We start from the raw sequence: 26,149 nt of genomic DNA on the forward strand, positions 1-26,149 counted from the left end.
ATTAAGAGAAAGAAGAGGCCAACTATATTTGTTTGTTTTAACTAAGAGGCTAGGATTACATGGAGACTCAATCATTTGTTCGAAAGGATCCGATCAATCTCACCGTTGTCATTATACAATGACACAAGTTCCTTCGCATATGATGGCATGTGTCTGTCAGCTCTGTTATTATTAAATCAAACGTAACATGTTACGAATTTCATTTACTAAGTTTTAAGACAGTAAATAAAAGAATACCTTTCTTTTCCCCATGTGCGATTCACATATAGATAGTTTCTGATGGTATGGTAATCCAATGAATAGCGCGCAAATTCCAGACCTTTTGGCCCAATCTGATAGGAAACGAAACCAAACTTAGTATAATTCTTATTATTACTGTCAATGTATAATAACAACTCTTACTAGATTTAGTATAAACGCAATAATGTTGCCGATCAACTTTGGAGCAGGCTGAGCAGGGCCCTTTCCTGAAAATATACAAACAAATATTTACAAATTTATAACAATAAGAGAAAAAAAAAGAAAAGAAAAAGAGAGATACCAAGCTTAGCATTATCATCTGCCTTGACAGTTTCCATAACAAAAGGACGCCTCTCTCCCTGAAGTAAATAACTCTCCGGTTATCAAAATATGATATAAAAACAAGAAAGAGATTAGAGCTATACTCCAGATATTGTAGGCGTAATCTCTAATAGACTTTTCACCAAATTCAACATTTCTCTCCCGCGTTCATTTCTAGTCATTAAAAAGAGAAAAAAAAAATTAAACATGACAACACGGGTACAACATTATTTATAAAAAGGTTCTTTAACTCACCTCACTGTCACATATTGTGGATGTTGTGTCATGCTCACTCCAGAATATTTGGGAACCCCCATGTATCCCACCACCAAATCCTGAACAAAATCAAATCTCAACTACAACATCCATGCCCACTTGGGAAAAGAAAAGAAAAAAAAAAGAAATTAACTTACAGCCAACCCGTTTGTGTAGTCAAAACAGCTGCAGCCAACAAACATAAAAGATACATCAGATCTTTACTCTGTTTAAGAGCTCAAGAAATTTGTACAACAATTACCTGTAGCAGGATGGCGCTATAACGTCAACTAAATCATTTGCTGGCAGAGAGAAATATGGAACCTGTGTTTACTTCAATTTAACGGTGTCATGACAGCAAAATGTTAATGACACTAACACATGACAAGATTTACCTCTTCTATATGACCATCCAGATGCTTCAAATGGACCTATTAAACATGAAACAACATAACCATAAGTCCATAATATAATACAAGAAAGAAAGCAAGAATATTTGTCCAGTTTCAAATACCTTGTAATCTTGCATAAACTCATAGTGAACAACTGTTTCTGGGTCTTTGCTAGCAGCTTTTAGAAACTTATCTAACCCGTCTCGTGTTCCGTTGTCCACTATGAAGCCCAAAATTTAGGAGTCGCTTTTAAATTAAACGCAAATGGAAAGCAACTGATATTGTATCACCAATCCATGTAACAATGAGTACTAAATAGAAGGTTACCACAATTAGTCCCTAAGACATAGAGTTTGTCCAAGTTCAAATACTGCTCAACTGATCTTAGTGCTGCATATATGAAGAAACTAGTCTGCATTATAACAATGAAGAAATGAAACTAATAATAGTAATAGATGGCATACCTTGTACTTGGCATCCGACGCCACAGAAGAGTAGGCGTTTTACACCTGCAGCCTGTTTTAGCAGTCAGTGTTGTAAAAATGGAAAACCTAGGATGATGATTGATGTTAATTAGGTAAGTATGTACCTCAACTAAAGCAAGTGTATTAAGGTTAGGAGACAATGTGGGCTTAACACCTTTGGCTGCTAAAACTTCCTCGGGGGTCCTGGCCAAAACAGGTCTAGGGGAGAGTCGATCATCTGGATCACTGCAAAGCGTAAAACAATAATAATAATAATAATTAAAAAGGAAGCATATGTATAGTAATAGTAATAGGGTCGACTGATTGGAGGGTACCTTTGAACACAAACAACGGCTTCAACCATGCCTGATTTTAACATTTCAATAGCAATAGTTGTGACAATCCCAGTCCATTGAGCTCCTAAACAAATAGAACAAGAAGATTTCAGAAAATGAAAGTAAGTTTTGTTTTGTTTTGTTAGTAATGGTACCTTGAAGAGGGTTAATCTTGCGAGCATAGAGAAGGTCCTCGTGGACCCCGAAGTATGTTTCATCTAAAGAATCAGGGTTTCGGCCTCTACCATGAACCACTTGTTCTAGACCCTGAGAACATGAACATGAGATGGATAGGATTGATTGATGGATTGTTAAATAATAATAATAATAATAATAATACAGTGAGTGAGTGAGTGAATGAGTGACTTGAATCCTGGACATTCCGTCTCCTAAGAAAGCACAGGCATTGTTGGCATGAGCAATGTAGTAACTATCACACAGACCACACTTACTGCAATCACAACACTTACTTAACTAACACACTTAATAATAATAATAATAATTAATATTAGAAAGTGTGTGAGTGAGTTGCCTGCCTGCAGTGGTCTTTAGCTGGATAGGTGGCTCCAGGAGGTATTGCTTTGGAGCGCTGCCGCCAATCCTCTCTCAATTGCTTCTTCTTCACAACATTTGCATCTATTGATTATTATAATAATAATAATAATAATAATATGAATTAGTTAATTAATTAGGTTAAACACCAACAGCAAGAAGAAGAAGAATAACAGCAGCAGAACCTTTAGATGAAGAAGAAGAAGAAGAAGAAGAAGCAGAAACAACATTAAGATTAAGAAGAACGGATGATGATTGGAACAAGGCACCCATGGCACCCAACTAAACAAACTATTATTCATTCATTCATTCATTCATTCATTCATTTTCCGCCACATAATATATATATATATATATATATATATATATATATATTCTTCACCCTAGACGACGTCGTATCGTATCTCTGCTAATGCTGCTTGTACTACCAGCAATAGACTAGACTTATAGTAATTAAGTAATAAGTGTCACTTATTATAATACTAACTTACTCTTTCAATCGTTACTGCCTCACCCCGACTCTTATTACTTTACTAATAACTTCTTAAATCCCAGGCCCCATGATTGGCTGAAAAACTTTGATTATTATACCATGCATTTTTTATATATACTTTCAACTCAACTTAAACTTAAATAATAATCCTTAGATATATATTTATTTATACAAACCAAATCAAAAGAAACAAGTACAACTTTTGTGTTGCTTAAGGTAGAAACTTAGTTGCATAAATATTTTAAATATCAAGGAACTCACGTCATACGGCTCTTAAATGTTATCACGTGGATGTAAACTATTTTTGTCGGGATATTTACAATTCTCGAAGAATTGTTTATTGTTCTTTTGTACCAAAATGTCATTTTAAAGCATTTGGACATTTGGAACTTCTTAATGACGGATTTTCTATAGGAAAAGAATATTTTTGAAATCTTCCTTTTTCATTAAAGATTTTAGTGTGTTTAGTTCTAGCTTTTGAAGTTTAACTTCCGAAGATATCCTTAATGATCTTTGCGGCAATAGCCTCTAGGTTTTCGTTAGTAGATAATTTTTCTACCTTATTGATTAGCTCTTTAATTAGATAGAAACTTAGTTGCATAAATATTTTAAATTTCAAGGGGTATTCATGACTTTTCACTCACACTCTTACATAATCCTCCCCCCCTTCCCCCCCCCCCCCCCAAAAAAAAAAAAATCTTTAATCAACTTTTGTTATTTTTAAAATAGTTACACATTACTTGTTATTCAAAACCAACTACTCATACGACTTTTTAATGACCATAACCTTTTCACATACTAATAATTTAAAAAAAAATAATTACACCATAAAAATAAGCATTTTATTTCTTTTAAATTGAGTATAATTTGTTTTAAATTATAAAATGTTAATATGTTATGTGATTTTACTTAGTTGGTCGATACCTGACATGTAATTACCATAAAATGACCGATTGATATTGGGCCAGGTATGAGACACGATTTTACTAGATATGCGTGACTAGAATTACCAATATTCACGATTTTACTAGATATTATGCTTGTTGGTTGTTGTCCCACTCAAAACTTGACCCTGGTCTAGTTGACGAGCCCATTCATCATATACACATACACCACACAAAAGACAAGTCTATCAGGTAAACTTTCTTGAATCTATCAAGCAATGACTTTTTATTAAATTTATTAATAATAATAGTTGTAATTTATAAAGTAAACTTTGTGTGTGAATAAGTTATAAATGTAAAATGCGGCCACTTATATCAACCAAGCACACTTAATTAACCGTAAAATCCCTTCTCTCATCCGCAATCATTGTTTTCAAAATGTGTTAGTGAGTGATATTAGAAGTTAGATATTACTTAGGAACTCAACAACTCTCTTGACCACGACCAAATAGGATTTGCATAAAATATTAAGATAAAGTATTACAACAGATGTGTTACTTGATTGCAATAAGATAGTCTCTCGATGAAAACATTATCTTATATGTCTGATAATCTTGAATTTCATGATTGTGTGTTTCTTGTGAAACCAAATGATTACCCCATTATCTAGATTGATTAAAGCCCATTAAGAATGAGATGAAAAGATTGTTCATTAAGATTTAGATGAGATATTTGCCATATGTGTCTCCATGTCCCCATCAAAATACAAAATTCAAGCAACAAGACAACAAACACACACTTATAAAAAGCTTGCAAATGGATTTTCGATATGTGGTGATAGAAACAAGTGGGAATGAAAAGGTAACAAACACCATATTGTGTATTATTATTAGTATATATGATATTATTTCAAGATCAAAAAAGGAATTAGGTGATGGTACTTGGATCATATCTAATAATTAAATAGTTTATCAATATGTTGGCCAACTTGTTAAAGTGCTTTGCATTTACAATTTTATATTCATTCCCACTCCAAACCTTTTTAAGTGTATTGTAATTATATCATGGTTTACAAACTTTACGGCTTCATATATAAACAAACGTTTTTTTAAGATTGCTTGGTTGATTCAATATATTTTGATTTCATTTCATGTTAATACGAGACATGCATGTCCTCCTAAAATATTACACCAGAAAACACTCTCTTTTTGTTCTAACTTCACCCACTTATAAAAATCATATATTTGATTACTAAGAATCATTTGTCACAGATTCTTCTTAATTGTTATAGCTAGCTAGCTAATATTAATGATATGATAAAAGATCTCTCTCATTTTTTAACGTAGTCTTTTTTTTTATCCCACTTGATATTTTAAATTGTCTTGTTTGTTAATATTAAAAGGGGAAGATATTAATAAATAATCACTAAAAGGGTTGTATAAAGGAGACTTGGTGCTTGAAATCCACCAAATGACAATAAGTTTTCTTGTTTCTAAAGCACATTTAATATTATTATTATGGGTTCAAGTAACGAACTTAAATTAAAAAGAAGATTAAGGGGTGACATGTCTGATAATGGAATGAACAAGAAAATAAAATAAATCATTTCATGTTTCATTACTTCATACCATACACTATCACGAAACGATATTGTTAAAACTTTCTTGAGAGACAATCGCAACATGTTACTTTTCTTAAGCTTTGTAGCTTATGTTATGTTATTTACCGTTTCGACTTAGTAATTTTTTTTCTATGTTTTACGTTTTGGTCTAAATTTAAGGAATTAACGTGCGTGGATGGTTCAACGTTTTTATGTCTATTTTTAGTTTTTGTTCGGTTTAATGGTTATATTCCTTCTTTAGGTTGATAATTAGTGTAAAAATATGATGAAAATATTCTATGGCTCTACTATGTAGCACATGAAGAAACACCATCAAACATTCACTATCAACAAACCTGGCTAGCTTTTTTATCATGAGCCACTCACACCAGACAATGACATTAATGATTTAATTCTTTCTTTCAGTATTACTACTATTTTATCAACAGTAATAACTTTAATTATATCAAATCACTGATCAGGATACTTAGTACCACACTTTTATTTATTATAACGTACTAGCTAGTTTAACTCTAAACATACCGCAAAATAACTACACCCATAACAAAATCTTGTTTTCGTAGAAAACTGACTGACATTAACGTAGGTACTATGGCCATGAAAAATCCTTAACCCAGTTAAACTCGTCGTTGCTGAAATAGAACCCGTCTTCCTTAACCAACCATGAACATTTCCTAAGACTTCCACACCTTGGTCTATCAAAAGCTTCAAACTTTTTCCTAGTTGCGGCCCATTTCATGGTGCACGAGTAAGCCGGGCTGGGGCTCCAGATACTTAGGCTGGTGTCCCAAGCTTAGTCGTCCCCTTCTTGAAGAGCTCGGCCGCCTATATCACCATCTCGTGAGGCACACCAGATGACAAGAGGGAGAGATGAGTTGTTGCTGAAACCGTTAACAACACGAATTTGGTATGTGATACCATGGATGGATAGGTATTCAGCTGGGTGGTGCATGAAAACTATGTATGAAACCAACAAGAGAAGCAAAAATATTTGCCATTTTTTCATTTGGAGTTTTGATTTTTTAATATTCTAAGGAGATTGATTACATATGAATAATGAGGAGATCGAGTTGTACTAATGGAAGGAGGTGATGGGCTATATATAGGAATAATAGTATGTCAAAGGGATAACATAAAAGTGGTGAAAACTATTGAAAGGCAATCACCACTTTGGTGGGGTGGTCATGAGGATTTCGTTCTTCTGCAAGAGGGGTCCTAGGTTCGAATCACGGCTTATGTACACGCTCTAAATGAAATATGGTCGGTAGCACCACTGTAAGGGAGATTCAAACTTCGGTAACAATGTATGAAAAGTGTTATGACAATTTGGGAGAGATAATGTTGTCGCCTTCAAAAAAAAAATTAAACAATAAAGACAAACTTTTCATGTTTGCTGTTAGCCTGTTTTTTTTTTTATTTCTATCACAAAGCTAATGCAAAATAATTGTTATATAACATTTACTTTAATAGAATATGAAGAAAAAAACATATCGTTAGCTATAGTTCCAACGCAAAACAGGTCGCATTGTTGGATCGTTTTGTGGCGTAAACCGATTCATGCATACCCCTATAACCGGCATTAGGAATCGTCTGAGCACATTTGCCCATTGAGTTTTTAGTTTGAAAAACTAACTTTTTTTTTTAAATTAACTTTTGCATTAAACTTTTTTAGAAGTACCATTCATGAAATAATAACGTTACATATTCTTTTTGTTTTACTCAACTACACATTTAAAATAACTGGAAATGAAAAATAAATGTCATGTACAAATTACTAAAGCATATGATGTACAAGTCACTAATGTCTCATTCAGGATTTTAGGCCACACCAATTTTTGTATATAGCAATACATTCCAAGGATATCATTTCCAAACGCATGTAACTCCAAAATCACCCCTAATAAGGTTTGCTCCACCTAAGCTAATGGCGCTTCCTAAAGCGTGCGTTGGTGATGGTCTAAGGGCAATGAAGGTTAAGAATCGGTGATGGAGTGATGTGCAAGGCGTGCACCCACACAGTTTTTTAACTATCCAAGTTAATTTTGATAATGAATAAACAGAAAATAAATAAGGCATGCAAAAGAAAGATAAGCATACCCTCAGAGAATATTCTGTTTTGGTTAAGCTCAACCATGAATTTTGTCATCTTTTAATCCGTACGCCAATCAACTCAATGTTTTGTCATTTGTCATCTGTGACTCGTGTGTGTGTGTTATGTTCATATCTGTTAACTTTGGCCCTCCCCTCCACTATATTTAAAAACTACCACATTACTAAATAGTGAAAATTTGACCTCTTCAAATCTACTTTTTCTTTTATACATCTATCTACTAATTATTATTTTGTCCCACTATAACTAAAAGACAAAACACTTCTGTTGTCTATTTTTTTTTAAAAAAAGATATATATGAACGATTAATGTAGATACCATAATAATATACCAATCTAAGATGTTCATGAATTTGAATGCACAACCTGTTTGAGCCCTTCTCATTTTTGTCAAGTACCCGTTAGACCCAAATAAACAAACTGTCGACTTAGCTTTGCTTCAGTGGTATCAGTGATATGTTTCGGGTTCTTTTTAAGTAAATAAGGAAAAAATATTAAAAGACAAGTACTGATACTTACAAGATTTGATTGCTAGTGAAGAAATTCTTTCATTATAAGATCGGGAAAGACAGAAACTTACTCAATGCTTGCAGCCATGTGTACAACAGCCTCTTCAAGATGGGAAAACTGAGTTAAAAAGTCACCATTAATATCCGAATAATCTAATCGGTTTTGCTTCCATAAAGTAATCCCATTAGCAATTACCCTCAACCCATTCTGCAACAACGAAACACCTTCGCTTATTCCATCTGGAAACTTTCTTTTCTTATTAACCCTTGTTATTTCATCTACCTCCATCCCATCAATATCATTGTTTATCATCTTTACCACAATGTCTTTTAAAATCAAACCTTCTTTCGCAAGCAAGGCGACTTCATTTTCACCAACAGGGCTAGATTTCACATTAGCCGCTTCCTTGTCAAGAAAAACCTTAAACTCGGACATAAACCTCTCCTCGTTTGTATCTTTACCAGACTCCAAATCAAATGACAGTGCTGCATCTTTTGGTACGAATCTCCATAGTTCGTTACAACTAGTACGCGCAGAAAAGTACCCAAATGCTGTAATTGCTAAATGGGCTAAAGCCCAATGGCGTTCTTGTAATAACATGTGAAACAGTTCCCATGCAGCTGAAGCCTTTGAATTATTATCGCTTTCTTCAAATTCCATGTCACCAAGTCCTGCCACGAAAGCAGCTAGATTTGGTTTGCATTTTGTCAACTCCATACCGGAATTTGAGATAAAAAGATTCTGAAGGTCTAACAGAAGTTTTCCCATTTCATCACATGAATATAAATGCTTCATGCTAGATATAATCCCTAAAGTTTCACTCAGAAGCTTAAGATACTTGTCCTTAGAATTGTCACTAGTAATGTTGTATCTATTAATTGTGGCGGTTGATAGCTTTATTGTTTTCATTTCTGTGTCTGAAATGTTCACTTGCCTACACACCACACGAGAAAAGAAATATAATATTAAACGGTAATCAAGAGTAACAGATATCATAAATAAGAATAGTATAGCTATGATACTATTGTTAAAAGGGCTCATTGCATTTAAAGGTAATCAAGCTTCAACATTTTTGCCAAATGCCACATGGAAAATATAGATATGTGAAGGGGAAAAAAAGTATTTACATGTTTGAAAACATGATCTCATTTTCCAAGTTCGATTTAAAAATAATCACTAAATGTCCCATCAGATGCCACAAGGCATATACATACACTAAAATGTCATATAAGCTGCCACATCATCAGCATTTTAAGCTATGAAAATGTGCCAAAATTTAGTGATACTTACAGAGATTGAAGAGCAGCAGATAATGCAAAAACTGGTGCACCAAACATTCCATTTCCTTCTTTCCTTGATGGCTCATCATCAAACGCATCCAAGAAGCAAAAATAATCAGTCACTAATCTTTGTTTGGCAACACTTCTGACCTTATCGGAAAGAAAATTTAAAGGGAATCCTTCCATGAGCAATGCTATGTACATAGCAGACGATAACTTTGATAAATCATTGCTGATGATGAAGTTAAAAACCGTATCTGCCATTGACTGTGAACCATTTTTAAGAATCATGCAGATTGATTTAGCAAGTTTACGAAGAACGCTATCAGGATATAATACTGATTCCCAAGAAGCTGGAGTTTTTAATACTGTGCAGAGTTTAAAGATGATGTCATTCCCCATGTCAGACTCAGCATGTCGAATTAAAAAGCACCAAAGTTCCATAATAATCTCCCAACAAAGATGATGTGGATGGAAGAGATTTTCAACCAAAAACGACTCGATTTCTACCCAAACTGAAGTTGACGAGACTACAAGCATAAAAGTCTTTAATGCATGAATAACAGAAGAAAACATACTCTGATGACCAGATTTATGCAATAAAGGTACTGGAAAAGCAAGAATAGATGAATAAACATTTTCCTCGATTAAAATATTCAATAACCAATTCAGCTTTTTAGCAATCTCAAACCTCACATCATCTTCCAGATCAGGGCCACTTCTCAGAAGATTAACATACAAAGAAAGTTGACCAAGTTGCAATGTTTTTGACCCACAGGACGAAGAAAAGATCTCACTAGTTGATTTTTCATCTAAATTTGAAATGGGGATATCACTAAATAGCCAATCAATCATTTGGCATTTATGATTGTGTTCCAGTTGAGCTGAATTTAACAAGGACTTGAGAAGATGAATTGATGTTGGTTCTAAAAGGTCAGCCAAAGTTTCACTTGCAGTTTTAAGATACTTTTGTTGACCCAAAAAGATTCGAAAAGTTAATACTATAAGAATGCAAAGTGTAATATCTTTAAAAACTGAAAATGCTTGAGATGGGTAGTGAGAGATTATTCTGGCAGCATTTATCAAGTAAAATTTAACAGGAACGAATATCCTTCTCGCTTCATCCATAGAGACTGATTCCGTCAGTGTTGACCATGTTTGTCCTGCACAACTCAAAGATCCTTTGGCCAATGAAATAAGAGACAGAATAATCTCTGATACATTCATTTTTACTGCTAGACTCCCTCTGCATTGTTGAAGCAAAGTAACAACTCCTTTCCATGATAAATTCAGCATACCGACTAGATCTCCCCCAGCATTAGCAGCGATGACCCCCACATTAACCAAATTTTCAACTGCACATTTTGCTATATTAATAATGTGATTCACATCATCTTTTTCAGTTGTAGCATCATAATTCGCATCCACATTGTTGCAATATGCACTGCATAGACTTATGACAGCTTCAAGAGCCATTTGTGACGCCTTTAATACTTCTGGGCCAAATGTATGAATTTTCTGTCATAAGTAGCAGACAATTTCAGTTCCATATAATTACCACTAAATTTTACAAGGCAACTTTTGTTGCGGGGATATGAGTATGAGGATAAGAATATGATAAGAACCGAGAATCTGGGATAGTAAAATTAAAATAGTAGGCCTGATTCCAGATAGGTGAATCTCCGGTTATAAAAAGTAACAAGACCTAATTTGATAAATAAAACACTGGCATCCCTAACCTTAAGCTCTATGATACTTATAAACAAACAAGGTAAAACCATTCGATGGTAAAACATCACCTATAAAACACTTTCAATTTTGTTTAGAGTGTTCATACTAGTCAACACTGAAAAAAAAAAGTAACGAGATGTCATCTCGGTTTTCCTCTTTTTACATCTTACTGACCGTATCCCCAGTCCCATACCCTTGGTCAAACCATGTTCAAAGCATCAATACATAGAAGTTAGAAGCACCCGTACTTTCTAATACAGAAAGTTCCCAATAATACACACACAGCGTGCATGTATTATAAAATAAATATGACTTACACAAGTGAATAAGTAAAAATGGGAAAGTAGTCACCTTACTCTCTAATATCAAGTCTTTTGTCAGATTAAAGAGCTCCATGATGAACGTTTCGATTAAGGACATTAATTCCTTATCTGTTGAAACTGGAAGTTTTGTCAAAGCTTTTAAAACAGCAACAGAATGGCTTAACATGTCCAAAAGAACCTGAAAACATACATCGATTTCTTTAAATTTAACTTTTACAGCATTAAGGTCATAGAAAGGTATGAAAAGTTAACTAGAAACAAGAAAGGTTGACCTGGAAAAAGAGGCTGTAATGTTCTTCTTCTTGAGAATCATCGTTTGACATGAGTGTCATCTTCATATGTTTTCTACACCATATGCTTGCCTTGTATACAGTTAAAAATGCAAATTTAGTTTACAAAATAAACTGAGTAATTGGTATATAAAATAACTACATGAATGAAAAGAAAAAAAGGTCAACTGTACCTTGGTTCCTAAAGCAAGCAATTGAGTGGATATATCTGAGTCTAGGTATGTAGTAGCCACTTGCAATATGGTTTTGTTAAGCATGCACTGAGATACATCCAAACAGGTGAAGTCTTCCCATAATGTCTACCATAGAGTTAATAAGATAACAATTAAGAAAAACAGAGCGATCAAAGACATAGAATACAATAAGCAGCTTGCTACATATTGGCAGGAACGAGTATTCAGAATATAATATAATATAATATTTCTCTAATGGAAGAACGAGTATGGATGACAGAACATGCAAAAATCAAAAGTTATGAAAACATGAGAGTGATGGTAAGTTGGTAACAACCATGGTGAATAGTAATAATCTTTCATAAAACTGGTAACATGTCTGGAGACACACAAAACATTCAATTGTTTATCAACAAGTCAAAAATAGAAACATCATCCTATATATTTCATACTAGCTGGCTTTGTGTAGAGGCTTGAGGAATCATAATACCGTTAAACATTGGAGAACAGAATGGGTTTGATTATGAGTAAGATCTAGGTCTCCTCCTCCAAGCTGAGAAATGAGTTGAGTACGCGTCTCGACCACCTGTATGCAGCCAATAAATGAAATGGAGTCATAGAGCAAACTCACAGTCACAGTTGGTATAATTGAAACCAACAGGAAGAGTAGAATTAAATGAATCTTACTTATATCCTAAATAATTAAGGATTATAATAATAGTGACTACGACTTCCTAAACACACATGCATACATCTATTTGAATTTGAAGAAACAATCAATCCATCCGTCGGTTAATTAATTAGGAAGAAAATGAAACCCTAACCTAGGTAGTTAGCTCAAATAGATAAAGAAATAAGGGGAAAATGAAAGCATACATCTGAAGCTTTAATGGAGTCGAGCAAGCTCACGAGGTCCTTTTCCGTACAACTCGTTCTCTTCATTCTCCTCTCCTCTACTCTTCTCTTCTCTTCTCTTCTGCCTCACTCACTTTCCCGCCGATTTGTTTCTTTTTAGAGTTATTAATTGCATAGTTGGTCCTCATGGTTAAATAATTACGCATTTTATCTCAATGGTTGGATATGACCTAAAACGAGTCGAGCCGAGCTCGTTTTGATCTTTATTTATAAAACTCGAGCTCGGCTCGTTTAATACTTATTAATTATTTTTTATATATTTATAATATATAAAATAATACATGTTATTTAGTTATTTTTTCATAAAATTATATATATCAATTAATAATTATTAACTATATATATAATTCCCCCTATATTAATATATAATTATAAAAAAGTATATAATTATTAAATTTTTTGCACTCCTAAATACGAGAGTTACGTTTACATAACATAGATGGTCCTTAACGATTAACGTCGTTAAATTTTTCAGTTACATACAAATAAAGTTATTAAACTATCATTCATGTTAAAAATATTCAATAAATTAATTATTACAAGAATAATGGGCCCGTCCTTTCTCTCTCTCGTAAAAGTTACACGCCCACAACCACCATGGCACCATTTGAATCTTACCACTTTTTGTCACTACTTTTAAAATAAGTCAATGGCATTCAGCCATTCACAACTTGAATTGCAATTCGAAATAAAAGTTAACTAGATTCTTAAAAAACGTCCACACATTTAATCAAAATCTAGCCAACAAACTTGGCGACCGAACTAAAATAGTCTGTGGCATACAAAAGTATAGTCGATGGTATTGCAGTTGAACGTCGGCATATTAGGGTTTAGATGTTAGCTGCTAAGAATCATTTATGTTATGAAAATTGAAAACGAAACTCTCGGGCTCATTTGTGAACATTTTTTCAACCAGCAGTTTAACTATTGAACTATGAGGACCAAAAGTGTAAAAATTATAAATCATATGAACCAATCATGCAATTAACTTCTTATTTTGTGTATGTATGCAATGTAATTTGGAAGTTTGATTTTTTCCCGCAATTTTTAACTAGTAAATTACGTTCAACCCCTATAACCTTTACTTTATGCTTTATTAACCTCCATATTCATCCATAACAATCAAAATCTCATAGTCACAATAGTTATTATAATAATGATAATTACAAAGACAATGTAATCAAGATATAAATGTTATAATAATATAGTTAAAATATATACATTTTATAATTTAGAATAAAAGAAAACAATAGCAATTGTTTAACGTTGTTTTGATGCGTTAACTAGTGATTTTTTTTCCTAAGTGGTTTTGTGTTTTCTCTTCATGGAGGAACTATTAAAAGGTTGATCCTTCAAATATAGTTAAAAATGAAAGCCGAGAGAACCCTGAGAATGTGAATGCTGTTAGTTACTTAATTACTTTCTTATATAAGAAAACTTAACCTCTCAAGCCTCAACTTGCTTAATTAGCTCTCTCTTTATGTGCGCATACATGTTTATGATTATGGTCATCTAGATATATCATAGATCGAAAAGCTAGCCTTTTAATGTGAGAAAATCATTTGTGGAGCAATGGAAGTTACCAAAACTAATAATAGCTATATAGAAAGAGATATAGATAAGTTTATTTTTATAATAATAAGACAAGACTAGCTAGAAACATAAAATTATCTTGGAAATGCATAGTAGAACAAAGTACAACACCATAACAACTTAAAACATCAAAAACATAAATTAAAGGATGACATCATCATCATCATCATCATCATCATAATAATAATAATAAAAGTTCAAATACAAAAACAGACCATGCATGCATGCCATTCTTGCTACCCGAAATAACTTAACCAATTCAAGGATGAATGATACCACCACCGATTCCACCGCCATGCACAGCACCAATACCGCCAATACCACCCAACCCACCTAGCCCACTTGCACCACCAAGGCCACCTAGACCACTAGCACCACCAATGCCACCAAGCCCACTTGCACCACCAATGCCACCAACACCACCAAGTACTGGAAGCACGCCCGGATGTCCTACACCAGCAAAACCGCCAACACCACCGAAGGCGATGAAATTCTTTTCGTCTTTAACATTGGCAGCTGGTACCGCGGTGGTCGGAGTTACGGTAGTAGTTGGTATGTCTCTTGCATTGGTTTGCACAAAGAGTAGTACAAATGCACAAACACACAATGCTACAAAGAAAGACTTCATCATCTAATTATTTTAATTTAATTAATCACACACGAATTAGAATACTGGTGGGATTTTATAGAGAAAAAGAATGGTGGTGGACAGTTGCAAATTAATTAATGAGATGCTTAATTAATTAGTGTTGTTGAGTTGCATACTTGCATGGTTTCAGAGTTCGGTGAGTGTGCATGAAAAGAAGAGAAAACTTAATTAACGTAGCTACCTAGTCAACCCTTCCCCTTGTTCTTTACGAAACAAGTTTCATATAATTATATAAACGTATGTATGTATGTCTCATGTTCGAACGGATTAGACCAACATATATATATATATATATACATTGTAATGGATGATGTTATAAAATGTTATCATCACTACGTACGTACTTGTAGCCAGGGATCATGTTGTGACTGGCATATTAATATATATGTAGTGATGCAATATATAATTATAATATCATAGTTAGTACGTATTTGATAATAACTATATATAAACAATAACAATATACTAATTAAAGTACTTGTTTGTATAACGGAAGAAGGTATACCTTATATAGTAGCTTATCATTCTTTCTTACAGGTTTCATGATAACTTGTTATTCAAAATATCAAATCATATACAACAATTGTACAAAATTTCAAATAGAAATCAATCATATGCCAAGTCATTTCATCAATATCATTTTAACTGATTCACTTTGGCTTCTAATTAACATCAAACCACATAGTGTTACTATCTTGAACATGACTAGCTATTATAAAATATAAAGCATCCTAGAGACTTGGCGATACAACCCTCGATCTCTAAATGCTTCCAACAACAATGAACAAGAGTGGTAATTTCACACGATTAAAATCCCTCTACTGTACATCATTATCTACCTTGGAATCGCATACCATATCATTCGAGATATAAAGGACATGGTCGAGCCTGTACGGTTTTAATTCATCCACGTTCTGAAATACAGAGAGTTGGACGTTTATAGGTCTGAGATTTCTCATGGGTACAACGTTGGCTATTTATAGAAACTTAACAATTCCTTTTGTTTGTTGTTTTTAGCAAACAAACTAAGATTTGCATTACTAAAGAACGTTACCGATAGAATTTTCATCCAGATAAATCAATAAAAGGGTTCTTATTAAATAAAAGTTGGCCGATCGGGTACCCATGCGATGACCTACATAAACCCTTGGGAGTAACAAGGTACAAAAAAAGGAAATTAATTGGGTTTGTCTATTCAGACACCCATTTTAGACACGTTTTATCTTTTACGTATACCCTCTTTAAAGGGTTAAAGGGTGCCTTAATAGCATCTCCCAATTAATACTCATCCAAGAAGTGCTTAACAATCTTCATGGAAGGCAACACCACATGTTTCTCCCAAATATCTTCCACCTTTTCTCTATCGGTATCCACCACGATTGCTGCTCTAAACGCTTATGTTGCATCGATTCTCTTTACATCCCACCCTAACTCCCTAAGCCTTAGGATCTTAGTCACTTGTTTTTTCGCAAGTTGATGTGTGTTTTTCTTAATCCTTCCCACAGCCTCATTGTACGCTTCCTTTTGCCCCTCGGACCCAATGCAGTCACTTGAAAACTTCTTAAAATAGGCCTCGAACTCAGGTACTCCGATCGACTAGCCTAAACCGGACCGTTTCACGTTCATATGTTCCCCTGAGCGAAAGAACTCTTGTAACTCCTCGAACATACCTGACTCCAACATTTCATCTACCCGTTTTGATAAAAACTTGTTCAAAACAGGTAAGTTTACGTCGATCCATATGAAACAACAATCGTAACGAAACTCCAAAGTACTTGGATCCATTCCATGCACGTTAAACAAGACGTCCATATTCGGGTCATAGTGATTTTGAACAAGTGAGTAAATTAACGAACTTGACCCTCCAACAACAACAGGTAACCCATGACGGGATTTGATTTCAGAAATGATTTCGGATGCAACTTTTCGAAAATCTGAAGCAATGAAGATGAACTTGGTCGGGTCAATACCGCCAAGAAGGTGATGTGGAACACCGGATTGTTCTTGCATTGTGACTTTGTTGGTGGTAACATCAAGTCCGTTATATACTTGCATCTTATCAAAGTTGATAATCTCAGAGTTGTCGAAAAATCGACTAGCTAGATCGATTGAGAGACGTGATTTTCCAGTGCCGGTTGATCCCATAATTACGACAATTTTTGGCTTATTGTCACGTTCCATCTTCAACGTGACTGTGATATATATTGATCACGAAGAGAAGAGAACGTTGGGTATTGGTTTATGGTTTATTGTTAGTAAGCATGTTTTTATAGCATTTAAAATACAAACGTTTTGTATATGAAATCATTAGTATTAAATTTTAGTTAATTATGTTCCTTATTTGACGTTACAAATATAAATGAATTTTTATTAAATTTCTTTAAAATTAATATATATAATTAATTATCTTAGTTAGTTAAGTTAATTAATTTGATATCATTTAATTGTTATTTAATGTCAAAAAGGTAATTAATATTAATGATATCAATAATCATGATTTTATATTCATTTAAGTTGATTATGTTCCCCTTTTGCTATTTAATGTCACATGTATTAATGAATTTTTATAAAGTTTCTTTAAAATCAAATAGTTAATGCCACTTTATTGTAATCGTTTTATAGTAAATTATATAAAAATTCGGTATAACTATTCAATAAAAAAAAATTACCAAAAAAAAAAATAGTTATTTATCTTGGTTAGTTAGGCTTTTGTTTATTTGTTATTTAACTTTTGGAAAATAATTAATTTTTGTAAATAAACAACAACAATCATATCCCCGTAAACTCTCATTCACAGCAAAGCTGTTGATAGAGTTTTAATAAGGTGAGATGTAGGCTAGTATAACTTTTGAAAAATGATATCATATAATTGTTAACTAAAAAAAATAATATCATATATAATAACTGTCTTAAGTAATAATGTTTAATATGTGTGATTATATATATAGAGGATGGATTAGGCCAAATGATGTTAGTGCGAGAAGTGGATCTTACATTTAATTAATTGTAATCAATGGTCTAAAATTAAATGATAAACTTGTAATTAACAAAAATATTATTTATCGGGATTTTAATGTAAAGGATACTTTTGTCGTGCAGGTTTTTATAAAGTTAAAATGGAGTTATCATTAACATTTAATTGACATTTATTACAAATTAACTTAAAGTTTGAAATCAATATTTTTTTATTAATTTATTTTTAATTAAAAGTATTATAAATAAAATAAAATAATATTTTCTTTATAATTCATTAAATTCGTCAAATACCAGACTCGTGTATAGCCTACACAAATTCATATAGTGTGTTGGTGACATTTTGAATGTGTATATGGAAATGTTACAAATGTATGTTATTAAAATTTTTTGTCATGTATTATATTTAGTTTTATTTGTAAAATAAAAAAAAAAAGTATCTATTGTTATGTGTAGGTTTATTAATGTACTGCGTATGTGGTATCACAAATTGCCTACACATATTGTTAATTCTGTGCATATAAGTAAATAATTTAAGGATTGAGATGACACAACCAAATTAATAGAGGTTCAAGTGCATGTTAACTAATGGACCGTACTCCCTCTCCTTGATCCACTAATCATGAGTTTTCGTCATTATCATCTTCATAAACATTAGGGATCACCGATACCATTGTCTCACCCTCTTTAAAGGAAGCGATCACCTTCTTCACTATCTACACAAGTAATTAGCTTTACTATTCTTCAATATGTTCACAATGCCAAGATAGCGAACATATCAAGATTGAGTTTCCCAACTTAATACAATAATAGAATATAGATAGAAAATAAAGCTTGAATTTAAATGAATATTGCTTTGTTTTGTTCACACATAATAAATTTATGATGGGTTTAAACAAAATTTATTGGTCACTAAACTTTCACATTGTTATACATATAGATATCTCAATTTCACATGAATCTTTTTATATATAACACACTAGTGACTAAACTCTATGTAAGTTACACATTATCAGTATTTAATAATATTAGGCGATTCTTGCCAGGAACATCAACAACATCAACAACAGCATAGCATGTATTATGTATATGTGTTTATAATATTTTGACCATCAAATCTTTTGCAGCAACATTACTATTGTTTTGTCTTTTTGAATGTGAAGCCATTGATATAATTAGTTGCAGCCTGTTTGTTATCTCTGTGAATGTGGGCCTGTCTGTTGGATCATGTGACCAGCACTCCTCCATTAAACCTTTCCATCTCTCGTCGCATTGATCCGGGATAGTCGGTCGCAGCATATTGCTCACAATCCCCCCTTGAAACACACACACACACACACACATATATATATGTACTTAATAATTTATATTCTATTTTTAAAAATAACTCGAGGGAACTATTTATTACCTATGATGGCACCACAATGCATATCTGCGTAAGGCTCTTCTTCGGTTAAAATTTCCCACATTGCAATCCCGAATGAGAATACATCTACCTGCCACAACTTATAGTTACACCACAAATATAATAATTAAAGCATGTAGCTTCTATTTATAATGCTGTCCTTACTTTTTCAGAAACGCGAGTACTGCTACCGTTTAGAAGCTCTGGAGCCATCCATGGAAGTGTTCCCCTTACACCACCGGAAACAAATGTGTTTCGTTTAATTCTTGATAAACCAAAATCACCAACCTTGCATATAGGTCTATGAGGATCTCCAAGACTCACAAGCAGGTTTACACATTTCAGATCAAAATGAATAATTTTCTTCAAATGCAGGTACTCCATGCCAATTGCAGCATCTTGTGCGATAATCAGCTTCTTCCGCCAATCAAGCGCTCTACAACAACAATAAATATATTCTTTATATAAGTTTAATAATATATATTTCAATCAAAAAGCAAGTAAGTAATTGATAAGTCACCACCTGTTGTTTTTTAACAGAACATGCTTAAGTGACCCGTTAGTCATGTACTCGGTAACAGTAGATAGTGTACCCCCAGGCCCATCTGGCACCACACCGTATAATGCCACCACATTTGGGTGATGAAGATTTGACAGCATTTGGGCTTCCCTCCAAAAGTCTTTGGTCTGTCAAAAAATAAATCATGTATTTCTTTCAAATGTGTTAAAAGTATTCTTTTACTGTTGTCACAAATAGATCAAACAATTACCAAGCGTTCTTGTTCCGATGATTTCCCTGCAAAACAGCTTTTTCTTATCCTCTTGATAGCAACATCCGTTCCTCTCCATTTCCGTGATAAACAGTTCCAAACGTACCCGATCCTAGCTCACGAAGTTCTTCAAGATCACTATTTTCTATTATCTGCACAGCTTATCTTGGTTATATTAACAAATTATAACTGTAACAATAATAATAATGATAATAATAATAATAATAACAACAACAACATTACCTGCAGACCATGTATCCCTGCTTCCACTTCAGCTATTACCTTACCGCTAACGAGCTCAACATTCAGTCTATTCTCATGCACGACATCCTAAAAAAGGCGAAACAATATTAATTTTAGGAAACAAATATTAACTGATAAACACAAGCATTCACAACTAAATTACCGCACTGGCAAACTGGGAAGCAACTGCAGAATTGGGTTCTTCTAGTATACATGGCACCGCTTTCGTCGATGACGGGATGCCATGTGGCAGATTATTAGTTACATCTTCAACCAAAACAGGAAATTCGGGCAAATCACAGTTTGAGTTATGTGATGATAGGCTTTTGCCACCAAGACTAACTTCAAAGCTCTCGACACCGCTACTAACTGGAGAGAAAATGTTATAATTTAGAATTTCTAAATCATTGCTACAATGATTTCTTCCGTTCAAGTTTGAGCTTAGCATGACATTGTCCTGAGACGTAATATGCTGCAATCTTGAAGATGATACAGACATTAAATCACTGCTTGGTGTCCTACTAATAGAATGATTTGCATATTGAGTTTCTAGTGCTCCCCTTGAATCAGAGCAAAAGTTTAAATTCTGCGGCTCGGTCCATGTTATCATATCCTCTTCCCATACAACGTACTGCTTGCTAATATCCGAATGATTTCCACCTCCAAGTTCTCCTGAATACCTGCCTAGTTGTTGTCCATTTTCGTACGTTGGTTGCTGGTTCACTTGCTCTATCATTCGAGTTGGCATGCTAGGTGACACTGACTGTACATTCGGTGTCAAAAAGTCCATTCTACCCCCTTCAAGGTTATCTAAGTCTTTACTAGAACTCTTACTAAGGCTTGGCCTTGTCATGCCATTTACCGAAATTACATACTCGTAGTCACTCTCGCTTTGCTCAACGGATCTTGAGTCATACGAAGAGAGACTCTCGGGCTCGTTTAAAGGCGCGAGAAATATTCTCAACCTTTGAGAAGATTTATCCAGCTCATCATATTCCTCAATCATATGCTGCAAATCCTCATTGGAACACACGGATATAAGCGCATCAAGGTCTTCGTCGGGAAGCTGGTACTTGATTATATGAGGTTGGTTCGATATGGAAAATGTTTTCTTGATGAGTTGTTGATAACTAAGGTTTTTGTTAATAGATATAATCCTGGTCTCACCTCCCACATACCTAAGCTTCCCATCACTTGGCCTTGGCAATATCTTCCCACCAAAACTGCATAAAAATTTTAATTTCCCCGAAAACGAGTTATTTCTATTATAACACGGGTATGGCTGACGATGATGATCATTATATGTGTTTTTCTCCACCACTGTTGGAACATAATATTGTTGATTCTGGTCTGTTGTTGCGTACGTTGTATGGTGATACTCGTGAAATGATTCGTCGGTGGGTTGGCGCTCTAATCTAGGCTTGCGTTCGCGGAGAAACTCAGGGGAAAACTCTTCACCTGTCTGAACGGAAACATTGCGTATGCAAGAGTATACATCTATGTCATTCGCATGTCGAACGACAGAACTACCTGGTGTCATAATTGTCTCAATACTTATGTAACATGAGCCAGGGTTTAATTAATTATAGAAGCCATTTGCAGATTCACCTCTATGCAAATCCTGCATACAACCATACAATTATGAACATCATTTGGATGGACATTCATTCATCCTAGTCCTACCAACAAAATATAATTACACGAAGAAAGTTCATCGCGGGCATCACAATTACGTACCAAATAATAAAGGAGGAGGGGCAGCCAATGCCATTGGCATTGTTGATGTTTAGAGGCTGCTGGCTACAAATCAAGAAACAAAAATCTAATATGTTTAGGAGGTTAATTAGTTGGTGTTGTTTTCTATTTTATTTTTGACCATCAAAATTTTTTATACTTTCATTCTAAACCATCAACATCTATCTATCTATCTTGGCAAAAGCATACCAATTGTTTATCAACTATTTTTAAACTAATAGCTCATCCTAAAATACTTTCTTTACAAGAAATTAAATTAATTGTTTAAAAAGGATATACATAAATTTAAAAGCATCTATAGCACAAGTTTTAAATAAATATAATATCAGATGTGAATGAATTGGCAACCTCAGGTTTAGACAATTGAGTAGAGTAGTATGCACAAATTATTGTCATTTTAATATAGAAATGAATATATTGTTGGAAAATTTTATTAGTTGAAATTTTGGTGTTTGCTCAGCTGATATTTTGATCTTTGGATTGAGTGATCTTTGGATTGAGTGAAGGAAACATGTGTGTGGATTTAACCAGGTTTTCTCTCTAATGGGTTTGGGGAGTAGTGGCTTTACAGCTAGACAGGATGCCGAATGTGACTAAACATGAGAAGGTTTGTATTGGTATTTATACCTTTTGCATTTGACACTTTTGGTTTCCTCACACCCTCACACCTGAAGTTGTTGAGCTACTTAGCCAAGTCCAAAGGGTTATTCATAGTAATGTTATGACTCCAAGATCTATCAATTTGTTTGGTTGGTGAATTTTATGAGATCACAGTTTTTCATCAACTACATAGGGCTGTGATTTTGTAACAGTTTGGTGTACATGTGGTTAAATTAACATCATGTGCTTATTGTTGAACCATATGGTTTTCTTGGCTTATGCTCCATTTTGAAAACAACATCATACTAAAAAAAACACAAAGTTGGCTTTTGAATAACAAGCGTCTGAAAACACAAGTCAGAACAAACATACAAGAATAGCAAAAGATATAAAAGAGCTTCTCAAATGCACAAACACAGATTCCTGCACTACCACCAAGATTAGCTCGCAGTAATGGGTCATCATCCCCTTTCTTGGTTATTTATACTGCCAACAACGAAACCCATTGACCATCCGTTCAAGCTAGGGCCATTGCAATCTGTATTAATAGAGAAAGAAAAAGAAAACTTATTTACTCAAGTATTCATATCCTTATCGCACTTTAAATTTGTTCACCTAAGATAGAGTCCGCTTGGGTCCTATTTCCTAGCATATTCAAGCCAGGGACAACAATCCAAGAAAGTTCTTACTTTGGCAGCTAAGGCTACATATAAGTTCAACGTAATCATTACAAATATTAGCAACTACATGTAACATTATAATTATTCAGCCCGGCTCTTGAATAAAATGTAAATTCTTATTCCTCTCATTTTGTCGAGTTAGAAGCACATTAAATGGCCCAATAACATGTTAACATTGCAAGAACTTTCGCTACACCAAATGAGTCTAGTACACAAATTATCCCTCTATTCAGAAGTCAAAACACGTAATCTGCATGCAAACTTCTAACAGTAGACAACATACAATTAACCACAGCTAAGAAAAAAGTGAAAGAAGAGCAATGTTCACCTATCTCCAAGGCCTGTTGGGGGCTTCGGGCGAAACCAAACTCTCAACAACAGTACACGCTTCGAGACATTCATCCACATTCTGAATCACCGAGGATTCACTATTCTTGGAATCATACACAATCAACTTCGACCCGAACTGCAACAACATCTTCCCGTCTTTCGAAACAACAAAAGGCACAGAAAACTGATCCCTCCCGGGATCCGTCAAATACGGGATGGACACCAACTTAGTCCACGAATCTCTCACCCCATAAACCTTCATCACCCATAACTCCGCTCGACTCCCACGATAATTACAAAGCACACACAAACCTTCACCTAACGCCCCCAACGTCAAATCCTTCTCACCTTCACCATACACAGGCTGCAACACTTCACCATACGTCTCCGTCGCCAAATCCAAAGAAACAATCATCCACGAATATGTCGACCCGAAATCCTTACTAGCCGCCCAATGCAACACCCCACTCGCAAACTTACCCGAATCATCCAACGGAATCCCATGCGGAAACGCGCCAATCTTATTCCAATTCCCACGTCTCAACGAGTACACCCTAACCGAAGTAAAATACTTTGCCCTGTCTTTAAACACACACGAAATCTCAACCACCTTATAATCATCACCCGACGCATCATACCCAAACCCGTACAACACATAACACCCCGGCTGCGCTTTCCGTCCACAATACGGTAACCTACTCGAGCGCCTAGTACTCGGGTTCCAAATAAACAAAGTATCCTCCTCAATGGCGACACACACCAACCCGTTACACGAACCGACAATCCAAACAGACTTCCTAGGGTGTTTCATCGGGTAATCAAGCTCAACGGAATTATTATTAACGGAAGTATGAGGATACAAGAGATGATAAAGATTACAGCTTTTGAGGTTAATTTTGGGCACAGTGCTGTAAATGAGTCTATGATGAGCATAAAGTTTGTTACTTTTTGATAAATTGAGGTGAGATTTGATGAAATGAGGATCGGAGATTAAAGAGTACCATGATTTGCAAACGGAGGTGCAACGCAGCAGCGATTCGACGGGGAGTCTTGAGAGGATTTCGACGATGATTTCCTGCAGAAGCGTAGGTGGATCATCGTCTGACGTCTTTTGTTGCTTCTGATTGCTGCTGCTTTCAATTGACATTTCTAGGGTTCTTACGTGATTGAATTGAATTGAATTGATTTGGGGAAAAAGAAAATACCGTATAATAATATTCTTATGATGATCAGTAGTTGTTAATATATGCTTTTCTGCATACTTATTTACAATTAAACTCCTTGTAGTTTTCATGACAGGTTAATAATAATCCCAAGTGAGTTTATCGTTACCGGTGTGAGCACCCATATTACTGGCTCTCAATGCTTCCCGTTAAATAAAAAAACTTAAGAGCGATAACTTGTTTTTTCTGAAATTCAAACTGATTTTTAAGGTTTTTTTATCAGACGGATGATACGAGTCGATTGATGTAAAACTTATGATGCTACAAACGGCTTAATGTTTGTTAATTGGATGTTCAAACACCCGATTTGAAATACTAATTAAGTCGTTTGAAGCATCGTTTCGAGCTAAGATTACATTAATGGACTCATATCCTACTTTCGATCAAAAGCTCTAAAAATCAGTTTAAAATTAGGGGAAAAAAGTTAACGCCATTAAATTTTTTTAACTGGAACCACTGAGAGCCAATTTTGTTAAATTTAGAATCACTGGTGATAATAAACTTAGTTGGAATTATTATCGACCAATAGCCTTTAGTTTTGACTATTAAAATTCAATACCCCCTTTTCATAAATCCTCTTGTATTTGCCTAGTTTTCATTAAACTTAACTTGAATCTCTTTAATAAATAAATAACCTCAAGTTTGAGAATGTTTCTTGAATAAATACATGATAATACACATGCATCAAACATTATGATGTCAAGCCAACATATTATCAATTAGCAAAGCTTAAAATCCGCATGTTGTGTCAGAGACGTGAATGATGAGAACTTGGGAGGTACTTGTTCGACTCGTTACTGTATGCATTTTGTCCAACATTAAAAGATGGTGAGATTAGTTGTGTAGTTAATTATACTTGAGGGTGTACCATTTAAAAAAGTTATGGGGTTAATGGTGTAACTGAATGGAAGTTGAGGGCCTGAGGGGTACTATATGGAAAGTCCGTTTATGTTTGTTTGTTTAATATATGAACAAACATACACAAAAAAATTATGTTCAATTAGTTAAACAAATAAACATGAACATAGCCCCGTTTGTTC

At 34.2% G+C, this 26,149-nt stretch overlaps 3 protein-coding genes and 3 pseudogenes across 3 annotated transcripts; all 6 read right to left on the bottom strand.

Annotated features, from left to right (window-relative positions):
- Window positions 1–22: 22 nt before the first annotated feature.
- LOC143586994 (7-hydroxymethyl chlorophyll a reductase, chloroplastic-like) lies at window positions 23–2,832 on the bottom strand. The gene is made up of 18 exons (XM_077068406.1): window positions 2,745–2,832; window positions 2,544–2,643; window positions 2,374–2,458; window positions 2,163–2,274; window positions 2,008–2,092; window positions 1,798–1,918; window positions 1,673–1,724; window positions 1,536–1,598; window positions 1,331–1,428; window positions 1,212–1,247; window positions 1,079–1,140; window positions 975–1,002; window positions 817–896; window positions 666–735; window positions 542–599; window positions 403–467; window positions 238–332; window positions 23–162 (listed from the first exon to the last, which is right to left on the bottom strand). The coding sequence occupies exons 1-18, from the start codon at window positions 2,830–2,832 to the stop codon at window positions 72–74; spliced, it is 1,389 nt and encodes a 462-aa protein (XP_076924521.1). The 3' UTR covers window positions 23–71.
- Window positions 2,833–6,046: 3,214 nt separating this feature from the next.
- LOC143587003 (S-protein homolog 12-like) lies at window positions 6,047–6,613 on the bottom strand (annotated as a pseudogene).
- A 1,524-nt stretch (window positions 6,614–8,137) lies between these two features.
- LOC143586995 (uncharacterized) lies at window positions 8,138–12,968 on the bottom strand. Its single transcript, XM_077068407.1, has 8 exons — window positions 12,850–12,968; window positions 12,464–12,559; window positions 11,974–12,099; window positions 11,770–11,872; window positions 11,539–11,720; window positions 9,467–10,974; window positions 8,237–9,110; window positions 8,138–8,180 (listed from the first exon to the last, which is right to left on the bottom strand). Exons 1-7 carry the CDS (start codon window positions 12,913–12,915, stop codon window positions 8,243–8,245), a joined length of 2,949 nt encoding a protein of 982 aa, XP_076924522.1. The 5' UTR covers window positions 12,916–12,968; the 3' UTR covers window positions 8,138–8,180; window positions 8,237–8,242.
- A 3,423-nt stretch (window positions 12,969–16,391) lies between these two features.
- LOC143587004 (adenylate isopentenyltransferase pseudogene) lies at window positions 16,392–17,428 on the bottom strand (annotated as a pseudogene).
- Window positions 17,429–19,174: 1,746 nt separating this feature from the next.
- On the bottom strand, window positions 19,175–22,061 carry LOC143586996 (uncharacterized; annotated as a pseudogene).
- Window positions 22,062–23,187: 1,126 nt separating this feature from the next.
- Window positions 23,188–25,033, bottom strand: LOC143586998 (F-box/kelch-repeat protein At3g23880-like). The gene is made up of 2 exons (XM_077068408.1): window positions 23,885–25,033; window positions 23,188–23,414 (listed from the first exon to the last, which is right to left on the bottom strand). Exon 1 carries the CDS (start codon window positions 25,031–25,033, stop codon window positions 23,885–23,887), a length of 1,149 nt encoding a protein of 382 aa, XP_076924523.1. The 3' UTR covers window positions 23,188–23,414.
- Window positions 25,034–26,149: the final 1,116 nt, after the last annotated feature.

This window comes from Bidens hawaiensis, unplaced genomic scaffold, assembly GCF_021521415.1.
Source record: "Bidens hawaiensis isolate Kalapana, Puna unplaced genomic scaffold, B.hawaiensis_p1.1 tig00035078_1, whole genome shotgun sequence".
NCBI classification, from domain to species: Eukaryota; Viridiplantae; Streptophyta; class Magnoliopsida; order Asterales; family Asteraceae; genus Bidens; species Bidens hawaiensis.

What these genes read in the sequence shown, in the direction of transcription:
- LOC143586994 (XM_077068406.1), bottom strand. Translation starts at nt 2,832, where the DNA reads ATGGGTGCCTTGTTCCAATCATCATCCGTTCTTCTTAATCTTAATGTT. An exon ending in ATACACTTGCTTTAGTTGAG is followed by an intron (nt 1,725 to 1,797) that starts GTACATACTTAC and finishes CTGCTAAAACAG; the next exon opens with GCTGCAGGTGTAAAACGCCT. An exon ending in TGGATGGTCATATAGAAGAG is followed by an intron (nt 1,141 to 1,211) that starts GTAAATCTTGTC and finishes AAGTAAACACAG; the next exon opens with GTTCCATATTTCTCTCTGCC.
- LOC143586995 (XM_077068407.1), bottom strand. Translation starts at nt 12,915, where the DNA reads ATGAAGAGAACGAGTTGTACGGAAAAGGACCTCGTGAGCTTGCTCGAC. An exon ending in ACTCCATTAAAGCTTCAGAT is followed by an intron (nt 12,560 to 12,849) that starts GTATGCTTTCAT and finishes GGCTGCATACAG; the next exon opens with GTGGTCGAGACGCGTACTCA. An exon ending in TTTCCAGGTCAACCTTTCTT is followed by an intron (nt 11,721 to 11,769) that starts GTTTCTAGTTAA and finishes ATGCTGTAAAAG; the next exon opens with TTAAATTTAAAGAAATCGAT.
- LOC143586998 (XM_077068408.1), bottom strand. Translation starts at nt 25,033, where the DNA reads ATGTCAATTGAAAGCAGCAGCAATCAGAAGCAACAAAAGACGTCAGAC.